The 11,730-nt window shown below is 47.4% G+C and overlaps 1 protein-coding gene across 1 annotated transcript in view; it reads right to left on the bottom strand.

The window, feature by feature from the left end:
* Positions 1-11,631, bottom strand: part of EFTUD2 (elongation factor Tu GTP binding domain containing 2) — a 23,588-nt gene extending 11,957 nt beyond the window's left edge. Inside the window, exons 1-11 of the mRNA XM_010163612.1 lie at positions 11,379-11,631; positions 10,798-10,876; positions 8,157-8,232; positions 7,843-7,908; positions 7,553-7,588; positions 5,891-5,981; positions 4,707-4,789; positions 4,051-4,217; positions 2,823-2,947; positions 1,099-1,162; positions 624-714 (exon numbers count right to left, since the gene is read on the bottom strand). Of these exons, the coding sequence (XP_010161914.1) occupies positions 624-714; positions 1,099-1,162; positions 2,823-2,947; positions 4,051-4,217; positions 4,707-4,789; positions 5,891-5,981; positions 7,553-7,588; positions 7,843-7,908; positions 8,157-8,232; positions 10,798-10,876; positions 11,379-11,631 (1,131 nt within the window). The remainder of the gene's footprint in view (positions 1-623; positions 715-1,098; positions 1,163-2,822; positions 2,948-4,050; positions 4,218-4,706; positions 4,790-5,890; positions 5,982-7,552; positions 7,589-7,842; positions 7,909-8,156; positions 8,233-10,797; positions 10,877-11,378) is intronic.
* Between the last annotated feature and the right edge of the window lie 99 nt (positions 11,632-11,730).

Genomic DNA, 11,730 nt, shown 5'->3' with positions numbered 1-11,730 from the left:
TGTCATTAACTGCCCTTATGAAAAGTCCCTCCCCAGCCTTCCTGGAGCCCCTTCAGGTACTGGGAGGTCACTAGAAGGTCTCCCCGGAGCCTTCTCTTCTCTGGGCTGAACAGCCCCAACTCTCTCAGCCTGTCCTCACAGCAGAGCTGCTCCAGCCCTCGCATCATCCTGGTGGCCTCCTCTGGACTTGTTCCAGCTGCTCCAGGTCTCTCTTGTGATGGGGGCTCCAGAACTGGACGCAGTATTCCAGGTGGGGCCTTACCGAGAGCGGAGTAGAGGGGGAGAATCCCCTCCCTCGACCTGCTGCCCACGCTGGTCTTGATGCAGCCCAGGAGCTCACAGGTGAACTGTTTGGCTGGTTCAAAGTATCACCTCCCTGATCTTAAGAGCACACTAGAAAGAGCAAAGGTAGTTCTATGCGAATACAGGGTTATATCTGCAAGGAGCAGCTGTTAAGGAGTTGCTCACCGTTACTCTGCACCTCTAAACCCAGAAATCTGTGACAAATCCCACTGTGTAACAGGACAGGGGAGTCCCAGAGGCACCAGACACACCACTACGAGTGTTCAGCCCTTGGCTGCTCCTGTCTGGAACTGTGGAAAGGAGAATGAGCCACCACATACCTGAGCCAAGATCTTGTACAGGGGCTCCAGAATGAACTCCACAAAACTGCGCTGGGAACTGCTGGTTGGGGCCTTTTTAGTGAACTTGCGGCTGTTGAGGGACAAAAGGAGAGACATGAAGAGCAAGTACTCTGCAGCCTGCAAGCACCCGTGCTGCAAACACAGCCTCTGCTCTTCCCAGGTTATTTTCCCCCTCCCAATCCTTCTGGGAAGCAGTCAGGGACACAGGAGTCATGCTTACTCCAAACGAAGGCCAGGGGAATCTCTCTGCTCCTGTTTATGGGATTCAGGAGGAGCCCACGGATTCACATCAAGCAGGAAGCCTGACTCAACCCTTCCCAGATACTACTCCATCACAGGATCACAGGACAACTCAAGTTAGAAGGACCCTGGGTGTTCATCTAGTCCATATTTTACAGGGAAAGGAGAGAAAAACCCAGCAATAAACTAACAGACATTTGAACAGGCTTCTTACGTCTTGGGGTTGAAGTAGATGTCACCCCACAGCCGCTTTGCAAACTCCTGGTAATTGATGTCTCCTAAAGGGACAAAGCAAATGACAAAAGTCTCTCAGATGTCACTGTATTTCTCTCATCTTGGAAATCTTTGATTTTTTGGCTCTTAAAACAACCCTGAGGATTCAATTAAATATATCGACGCTGGTAAGAGAACGCTTGGTCACAATTCTGAATAAATGACAAAGCCCTGAGCTGGGGAGAGCAGGCAGAGAGGTGGGCAGAAAACACTCCACCGAGGCTGAGGGAAGCAGCCCAGGTACACTGCAGGTTCTCAGATTCACTTCTCAGGAACATTTCAGCTCTCTCAATTACACACAAGGCTGGAGCTGAGAGGAGCTGGCCTGCCAGACTCCACGCTGCAGGAACCCACTTACATCTGCTTCATTTTCCAAACATTAACGCTGCAACCTGAGGCTGCAGTGCCAAGGTGCTGGGATGGCTTACACCCCATCTGCCCCCCAGAATTAACACAAGCATTTTCTGCCTTGCTGAACATCTGCAGATTCTTTTCTCTTTCTCAGCTGATGCACTAAGCCCGTAGCCTAAGACTCAAGTGCTGAAGGAACAGTGTAGCACTTGGCTGTCACGGTAGATTTACAAATAATAAGACAGTGGTGATAATTTACAGCAGTTTCCAAACAAGCTTTTGCTGTGGGCAGATGTGCAAGCATAAGAAATTTCATGGTGGCTGCGGTTTTGACAGTTAAAACTACTATAAGTCATGTTAGTTGAAGTGTGGTGGCTGCACATAAAATCCCTGGTGACCACAATCGAATATTACTGACTTCAAGTACCCATTCAGCTCGTGTCTGTCCCACATGGATGACATCTCCCACCGACTCTGCCTGCATCTTTATCAGTCCCCTAAAGAAAGGGTATCATCCCAGCAGGCACTGAGTTAATGCTGTGACACCCAGGGAGCTCACTTACTTCTCCAAACTCACACGATAGTCCTGACACATCAGTCCCTGACCTCTACAACTTCATCTTCCCTCTGGCTAACACTCTTTGCAAGAGCCAGGCCAGCTGCTTTACAACATCCTTCTTCCCCTGCTCACAGCTCCCACAGATCACCCCAAATTCCCAAGTGTGAGACTTCAAAAACCTTGGCTGTACAGCTGGCTAATGCAAGCAAAAGGCCCACTTCTACAAGTGGCAGATTGCCTTGAGTGGGCACCTGGGGAACAGAAAATTTAATCAAAGCCAGAAAAAAAGACAGTTTCTTAAAAAAGAAAGAGGGCAAGAGTGCAAAACCTTGTGGGCTGAGCTTGTGCCTGGCTGCAGCTGAGCCTCAGACTCTGGAGGCTTTTGTGAAAAGGCAGGCAGGACTTAACTGCTTTGCTTCTGAGCTGTTGTGATAAGGAGGCAAAGCACAACACACACGCTTGCCTTCAGCTGCCATAGCAGGGCTTGTTTCTCCTTCTTAAGGTTATGCATAAAATATTGGCTTCTGACTCAGGAAACATTTATCAGTAGAAACTATCTAGCTAAAAACAAGTCAGAACTGTATTTTTGCTTTTTACCACCCAAATCTGCAGCACCTCTCAACTCCCAGAAATTCAGGAACGCATATACCGGCCATATACGTGTGGTGAAAGTCAAGGCTGAATGGTTTAGAAAACCTCAACAAAGGTTAGGAAATGAGATGTTAAAGTGTACAAGGTTTCTGGATAATCCTCACCATATGTGTCTGCATAAATCTTTGCAAAAGATCCCAGCGTGAAGCAGATGCTGTACTGTGAACTGGAGAAACACACGTTCCCCAGAAGGGGAGACAGAACGAGGTTCTCATCGGTGGAATACATGCTGAGAGGAGACAGTTTTTAGAGACAAGGAAAAAAAAAAATAAAATCAATGTTATGAACCAAAGAAGACACTTAAATTCACTTCCCACACCAAACAGCAGTATGTGACAGGCAAGGATTCTAAACTGCCAAATAGCATCTTAAAACAGGCTGCAGCAAGCTTACCATCGGAGTGTCGGGGTCAGGATCATTTTATGACTATAAATTTCAAAGTGTTAACGTGCAAAGAAATATCTAAAGACCTAGAACTAAAAAGTTACCAGCACAAGTGCTTTGTATTTTTTGTCAGGTAGAGTTTTTTCTTCCCCTAAAGAAAAAAAAGGCAGTAAAGTTGGTCAAGCAAGCAAGGGGAAAAGACAAGACAAGGCAAATAACACAGGGGTAGAACTGAATCGAAACAGTTTTAATGAGTTGACAAGTGTGGCAGACAGGATAAATCACCCTGCTCCCCGCTGCTTCATGCCAGCAGCAACCTAACAGAGACAGGCAAGAGAGCTCATGTGCAGATTCACTTTGGGGTTATACAGGCTGCGGTGCAGACACACACAAATTGATGGGAGGAACGCTGTGAAGAAAATCACCCGGATGCAGAAGAACCCCCAGAAATGATGCACTGCTGCTGTGAGAGCTAGAGAAGGTGTCCCTGCCTTCCCTGGGCAGGGGCTCACAAAATGTGACCACAGCAATATCAGAGTCTCTGTTTAGGGGTTGGGACAGCGAGCTCCCATTTTGTAACGAGTGTTTAGGAGCTTTGAGACATCTCAGCTCACAATCCAGGATACAGCCTGGACAATCACAGTGGATTTGAGACATGTGGGAGCAGAGCAGTTCCCTGCTCCAGCCACTTTCCTGCTCCATGTCCACTTTCCCTATTTTTTAAAGGGGGAAAAGAGCTGATCCCATGAAGCTTGGCAGAACTCAGGCAGGACTGGCCCTTCCTATACAATTCAATATATTGCCTGAGATGAATTCCCAATGGTTCTTCCTGCCCCATTTTCTCTGATTCAACATATTAAGAGACAAACTCAGGAGTTTTTAGGCACACACAGAGAAAAGCAGCAGGGCCAGCAAGCACTAACAACACATCATCCCCAAGACCCATACCTGATCAGACCATTAACCTCATCTACGATGTGTCTGAGTTTGTAATAAGCATCTGTAGGAGGCAATTTCAGCTCCAGGATCAGCCGATCTATCTTGTTGATGCAGACGGTCACCGCGAGCCTTTCCTGCACCGCGTGCTTAATCAGCCTCTCTGTGTTCAGCATCACCTGCAGGGAATAACCAGCACAAACACAAAAACCTCACAAAAACCCTCTGCAAAATGCTCTCTGGGGTGGGACAGACAAAGCAGCGACCCTTACACACAGGGCTGCAAGGCTGTAGAAAAGCTCAGCCACCAGCAATCAGCTCATCTTCCTGAAATGTAGAAGTAGGTGCTAACCCAACCAAACTCCTTGAATTCTGCCCCTTGGACATCTCTGTTATAAATAACCTGCTCAGTTTTAGATACCCCGGGGATGGACATGCAAACAAGTTAGATAATCAGCCTGCAGGTCACACGCACCACGTCAGCCCTGGATACAGAAGCCAGAGGCTTGACTCCCTGTTTCAGCTGGAAAACACTCTTGCTTCCCTAACTGTCCTCCAAAAATCCTTCACCCCAGAAGGCTGAACCCATCCCAGGCCTCCATGCTAAGGATCAAAAACTCCAGAGGAAGAGATTTTGAAGTTAAACCCCTGGCGAAGCTGGCACTCACCCCCTCAGCCGCATCGATAAAAAGTACAACGCCGTCGGAAATGCGCAGGCCGGCTGTCACCTCATCAGAAAAATTGACGTGACCTTCAAAAACACAAACCAGTCATGAGAACCACAGTAAGTCCTGACACCAGCAGCACAGAGGGTGGAAAACTGTCCCTCTGCTCTACAACTTGCTCTGGTCACTGGTACCCAGTGAGGCAGAACACAGACGGTTTCCTCCTCAGACAGGGACGCGGGAGCAGCTGCCAGAGCTCCGTAGAGGGATTCGCTTCAGCTTTAATGCTATTTTTTTTTGGAGAATAAACATAACTCGTTTAACAGGCACTTTTCCTCACATTTGTGACTGTTTTTCTCACAGCTCTGTGCAAGTACTTCAGGAAAAGGAGGAAGATTACTTCTCACCAAAGAACAACAGATGCCTCTCCCTCCCGTCTCCTCCTGCGCTTTAACCTCCCTCATCTCGAGCTGTAACTCAACAGATGTGTCCCGAGCCCCTTTCCTCAAGCCTGGACTTGCTTTCTTACAAGTTGATCTGTGATTATGGTCCACCCTCCAGGAATGTGCCAAGAGGCTCAAGGGAACTGGTTGGGAGTCTCACTGTGGGGCAACAGCATTAGAGAAAAGCAGGGTGATCCCTGGAAAATCCAATTCTACACGTGACTCTCCTATACTGGAGTGAAACACATTTTCAGCCTCATTAGCCCTCAATTAGGCCAACTAATCAGAAACATGAGCCTGATTAAAAGCCAGCTGCACAGTTGTTACTGCTGGAAGTGATTGCAGAAGAATGAACTTGGCTACAGGCTCAGGACTAAGCTGGAATCATCTACAAAAAGGATAAAACAAACCATGGGTTTCTGTCTGTGAAAGAAACTTTCCCCAGGGCTCACGGCACCTGAGGGACATTTCCAGGTGGATCAATGAGGTTTCAGGGTACAGATTCTTCCTTTGTTTTTCCAAATGCTATCCAATCCCACCATAACCCAACACTAAAGCTCTTTGAAGGTCCTCATTACCCATCACTGTTCATGTTTTTACTGCTCTACTCCTGTCAACAGCACTATCCAAGGAACCAAAGGGGTTTTATTAATGAGAGAATCCTTAATTCACATGGTCACGTATCTGCTCCACCCACTCAGCTAAGAGCATCCCAAACCAGGATGTTCAGGATTACACAATCACCTGGAGTGTCGATGATGTTGAAGAGAAAAGATTTTCCTTTGGTGTCTGGCAGAACAATGGTCACTGGTGTGCTCTTGATCCCCACTCCCCTCTGCAAGACAGGAAATCAGGATTAGCAATTAAAAGAAAAAAAAACAAAACACATCACCATGTAAAGATGTAGAAGACAACCAAAGAAAAATCAGAAAGATTAAAAGTAAACATCCATCCAGGACACCCTGTTACTCCCAGGGAGGGAGTAACAACCTCAGAGTGACCCAGAGTCCAGCTCAGCTCCTCCATCCATACTGGATCAGACTGGTGAGCTACTCCTGCACAACCCATGCCTTGCTTCAGCTAAGGAAGTGTAATATCCAACAGCAGAGAGAGAAGATGCACGTTCTTCTGCGCTTTGGCCCTTCTGCTGCTATCAAGTTAAACCTCAAAGCAGAAGATTCAATCACCCAGAGTATAAAGTAGAGCACTAAGATGAAGAGAAAGAAATGCTTCCTAGGGTTCTTCTGGTCATGACAATATTTAGTGAGTAGGACAAAATCACAGAATCACAGAATCCCAGACTGGTTTGGGTTGGAAGGGACCTTAAAGCTCATCCAGTCCCAACCCCCCTGCCAGCAGCAGGGACACCTTCCACTAGACCAGGTTGCTCAAAGCCTCATCCAACCTGGCCGAGAACACTTCCAGGGAGGAGCAGCCACAGCTTCTCTGGCCAGCCTGGGACACTGTCTCACCACCCTCACAGTGAAAAATTTATTCCTAATATCTAATCTAAACCTCCCCTCTTCCAGTTTAAAACCATTTCCCCCTGTCCTATCACTACCTGCCCCTGTCAAAAATCCCTCTCCCTCCTGTTTCTAAGCCCCCTTCAGGCACTGGGAGGCCACAATGAGGTCTCCCCAGAGCCTTCTCCAAGCTGAACAAGCCCAGCTCCCTCAGCCTTTCTCCATAGAGAGGGGCTCCAGCCCTCGGATCATCTTCCTGGCTCTCCTCTGGACCTGCTCCAACAGCTCAACATCCTTGTGTTGGGGGCTCCAGACCTGGACACAAGACTCCAGCTGGGGCCTCCCAAGGGCAGAGCAGAGGGGGACAATCCCCTCCCTCACCCTGCTGCCCACCCCTCTTTTGGTGCAGCCCAGGACACAGTTGGTCTTCTGGGCTGCAGTCTCACACTGCTGGCTTGTGTCAAGCTTCTTATCTACGAGGACTCCCAAGTCCTTCTCAGCAGGGCTGAGATTCCCATCGAACAAGTAAATAAGATTCCCATTCACACCCAACCACACAGAGTCAGAGCACCCACCTAAGAGTTCCTGTCAAAGGAATCTGAGGAGAAATATATTTATTTTGAAATTACAGTTTTTCTCCTCTCAAAGAAAATATGAGTTACCCATACGCTGGGATAACTCTGCTATGGATTTACAGCATCATCTCAGATAAATAAAATCATACATGGAGATGAGGGTTGCAGGAACCAGAAAAAGCTGGGTCAGGGATCTTACTGAGGCAAACAAGAGGAGCAGATAATTTTACTGCTAAGAAAATAATCAAAATGTAGAAGGCACAAAAAGCTGTTAAAATGGAAGAGGAAATTGCCTGCATTAAGTAACTGTCAGTAAAACATGAGACAATGGGATAAAAATCATTGCCTGTTCTACAAGACTCACTCACCTCTTGCTCTGTGAACAATATATCAGTGTAGCAAAGCTGCAAAAAGAAAACAAAAGGCAGAATATCACATTTTGGTATCAAATCTTATGTCTGAAGGAGGACACAATAACTCTTTACACATGGTTAAGTTGGTAAGTAAGCGACAGAGACAGAATCAGGACTGAGCTCAGGCTTTCCCATCCTATGTTCTAATCACCAAACCATGTTTTCCCCACGTTCAGTCCTGCTCCCTCTGAGGCTATGAGCCAACCCGTGTTCCCCAGGGCAGGGATTCACCAAAGCTCACTCACGTCCTGGTCGTAGCGCTTCCGGATTTCGGGGTGTGTCTGTTCTATCAGGCAGTCAACAAAACAAGTCTGAAAAATATCAAGAGCACGAGAGAAAGGGAGGTGACTACATTCAAACTGATAAATACAAGTACAACCCCATCCCTCTCGCAGCAGGACAGGGAAAGCTGAGCACGTTATTATTTCCACGTGGCTGAAATAAAAGCTACAAATAAATAAGTGCAATAGCAGGAGGAGCAGAAACTGCTGCTGTGGAGAGCGAGGGGTCAAGAGCCAAGTAACAAACAGACCTGATATACATCAGACATTCACAGTACCTTGCCGTGGTGAAGGTGCCCACACAGAGTCACATTTCGAATGAGCTCCGAGTTGTCCATCAGATCTGCCAGGAAACTAGAGAAATGAAACACAAAAGGCTGTTGGAGGCTTCTGCTGTGTCTAAGAAAAGTAGGTGCCATTTCAGCTCCACTTTCTATCCAAGGTGCCCTCTGAATCCTCTCCAAACTTTCGTTCTGCCAATGCCCTGCGGAGGAAGAATCCCACTTTCCAGATGGGGAGGACAAGAGAGTTGGAGTCCTAGACAGATGGCAGTGGGTGGGAGGATATGGAGCTGGTAAAACTGCCAGCGATGGAATATTATTGAACATTTCTCTTCTTTTCTAGTCAGTATTAGAGCAAAAGTCACATCCATGTACTCAAGATGATAAAATACTTCCACTCAAATAGTGGCAGGCAGTCAAGTAAATCTCAGAGCTGGGTAACAAGCACCCCACGCAGTTTTAGGAGGTACCCACGGGGCTCTGCAGACCATTAATTAGGACTTTCAGGTCTTAAAACAGTGATGTTCCCAGGGACTCGAGGGAACAGCAATGGAATTTAAACCTTTTTAAAATCAGCAACTGAGCTGGGTAATGAGGGGCTGGTCACTTCTGCATGGATCCCGGCCAAAATATAATTGAGATCTTAAATTATCAACTCCTCTAAAAAATAATGGGAGGCTATGAAACCATTGCTGTGGGTCTGCAGAAATTAACCGCTGCCAAATAATCTCCTCTGGAAAAAGATTTAATTTTCAGCGATACGGTCGTCTCCTTAATGGACAACATTTTGATGAAGAGCTAAAGAAATGCAAAAATCAATAATAATACTGATTAAAAGTTTGCTTATTGGCCTTAAAATAAGGCTAAATGGGAAATCAATACCAAGCTTGCAGGTTTCTGGTTGAGTCCCACAGGGAATTTCTCTTGGCCCCATTCTAACCATTTATATCAATTAACAGGACAAAGAGGAATTAATTACAGATGGAGCCAGTAGAGGACACAGGGATCAGGAAAGTGGTAGATAACAAAGAGTTCAGGTCACTGACAAAGAGCAAAATGGATTGCTGGGAAAAATAAGACCCAGTTGGCTCTTGGGTTTATATCTGCATCAGAAAATCTCTCTGATCCATGAACACAACCACACTGACAGGCTGAGAAGCAGCCATTCCAAAAAAGTCCTAGGCATCCAAGTAAGCAACTGCCTGAATATGAACTCCAGAGAAATTTTATTGCCAGAAAATAACAGGATCCTTGAGAACAGACAGAGGGAACTGCTCACGCTGAGGTCTGCTTGGCAGACAGGGAACTGCTGCTCAGCCCGCGTCTGCTCCCGGGATCTGCGCTTAAAGACGACTATGAAAAACTGGAAGAAGCTCTGAGTAGCCATGAAGTGGTGTATGGGAGGATGAGCCTGACAAGACACTCAGGCAGCTCAATCTGTTGGTCCTCAAATAGAAGGCAGCATACAGAAACAGCAAACACGTGAGGATCCGGAGCGCTCCACCCAGCCGCAAAGTGGAGACGCTGATGCCAAGATGATAGATTTCTCCCAGAAAAACAACACGACTGTTTTCATGCCCCACCAAGGCTGTGGGAGATCTTGTATCTCAGATTTTAAATTAATTTGGGGTTTTTTTCCCCAGGGTTTTCTCTCAACTCTGGTGTCCCAGGGGTTGCTTTGTGGGGCACAACCAGCAGACACCATCAAGTGCCGCTTTGCTGCAGGGTTACGCTGACCTACAACACAACTTCACACACAACCAGTGGCATAAAAAACTCACCCTGAAAACTCCTCCAGGACAGATGGGAATTCATTTGAGACAGCAACAGGCCCATGGTCACACTGGGATCAACCCAAAATGTCCCAGTATGAGCTGTGCCACACACTGACCATATAATTATTTCTTGAGCCAGGCAGGAAAACTTCCTTTCAGCAAATCTGCACCACAAGGGCTTCCCGTTATCAAGCTCTGTATCAGCTGCTGAGGTAAGAGTTATGTTCTGGTGGCAGAAAACTACACCCTACACTGCATTATGTGGAGGGAAAACATCTGCAAAATGCTTAATCTTGTCCTTTCTTTCTCTTCTTTTTTGGTTCAAAATCTGGGAAACAGCTGCACTCGGTTCTGTCGCCGGTGTCAGTAAAAACAAAGGCAATGCCCCCCGAAATCATGGAATCACAGAATCCCAGACTGGTTTGGGTTGGAAGGGACCTTAAAGCTCATCCAGTCCCAACCCCCCTGCCAGCAGCAGGGACACCTTCCACTAGACCAGGTTGCTCAAAGCCTCATCCAGCCTGGCCTTCAACACTTCCAGGGAGGAGCAGCCACAGCTTCTCTGGGCAACCTGTTCCAGTGTCTGACCACCCTCACAGTGAAGAACTTCTTCCTAATATCTCATCTAAACCTCCCCTCTTTCAGATTAAACCCATTTCCCCTTGTTCTGTCATTAACTGCCCTTATGAAAAGTCCTTCCCCAGCCTTCCTGGAGCCCCTTCAGGTACTGGGAGGCTGCTATGAAATCTGCCTCCCCCACATCGTGCACACCCCTCTGCCTCCACACCACAAAGAGTGAGGAAATCGCAGCACAGATGGGCTGGAGCCAACGGACACGCTGAAAACCCCGGCGTGTGACTTACTCCATCTCATAGACAGTGACCGGCAACGTCTGCTCCATCAGAGAGAATTTTTTGGTTTTCACAGGTTTAATAATAGGCTCTGAAAACAAGAGAAAGAACAATAAACCAGTGTCACCAGAGACCCTGAACCCAGCAGGCTGAGAAACAGGCCCAGGGAATGGGGATTTCTGCAGATAAACCCCACGATTTTCAAGCTGACAGATTCTTTCAGCTTTTTATACCAGCAGCAGCACTAGGTGGGTGTCACAGGTCCCTCAGCTGAATTATTCTATTATAAAAGGATCAAATGAGATGACTCAGATGGATTTTTTTGTTTCTCCTTAAGTCTCTTCCCAGTTATCTGCTGACATCTGGTCTTCAAAAGATAGTTTGTTTGGCATTTGCAATGACCCCGAGCACCGAAACCTGCGCACTGCCAGACAAACAGGAGCCCACATACATGTTCCTGGGGCTGAGGGGGAACTGGAAAGGGGCATTAAAACCCGGGGAGAACAGGAGGGAATGCCATTTCCCCTTTCCCAAGGATCTGTTAAGTCTTCTCCTTCCCCCCACACCCAACTCGCTGCTTCCTCACCACTTACCAGTGAGAGGCTGCGTGTCTTCCTCCTGTACTATCGTCTCCACCTCGGGCCCGTAGACCTCCTCGGCGGTGGGATAGTATTTCTTATCCTCATGCAGCACCACCTCCATCCCAGGGTGGTCCTCATCGTGATCCCCCATATCATCATCATCGTCATCATCCTCGAGCTGCAACCAACCAACACTCACATTTAGGTACTGGGGGCACCAAAGTGCTTTACAAACCCCAGAAGCTACAGGCTCGGTGTTGTACATCGAGAGAAAGTCACAAACCCAGCCAGGGAACTGACAACGTGGCCCCAGCACATCACATCAGGCAGCAGAGCAGCTTGAAGAGGTGTCCTCTGTAAGCAA

The sequence above is a fragment of the Antrostomus carolinensis genome, unplaced genomic scaffold, assembly GCF_000700745.2.
Source record: "Antrostomus carolinensis isolate BGI_N321 unplaced genomic scaffold, ASM70074v2 scaffold17492, whole genome shotgun sequence".
Lineage (NCBI taxonomy): Eukaryota > Metazoa > Chordata > Aves > Caprimulgiformes > Caprimulgidae > Antrostomus > Antrostomus carolinensis.
The sequence above is the reverse complement of the archived record's forward strand: the minus strand, read 5'-3'. Positions and strand labels throughout refer to the sequence as shown.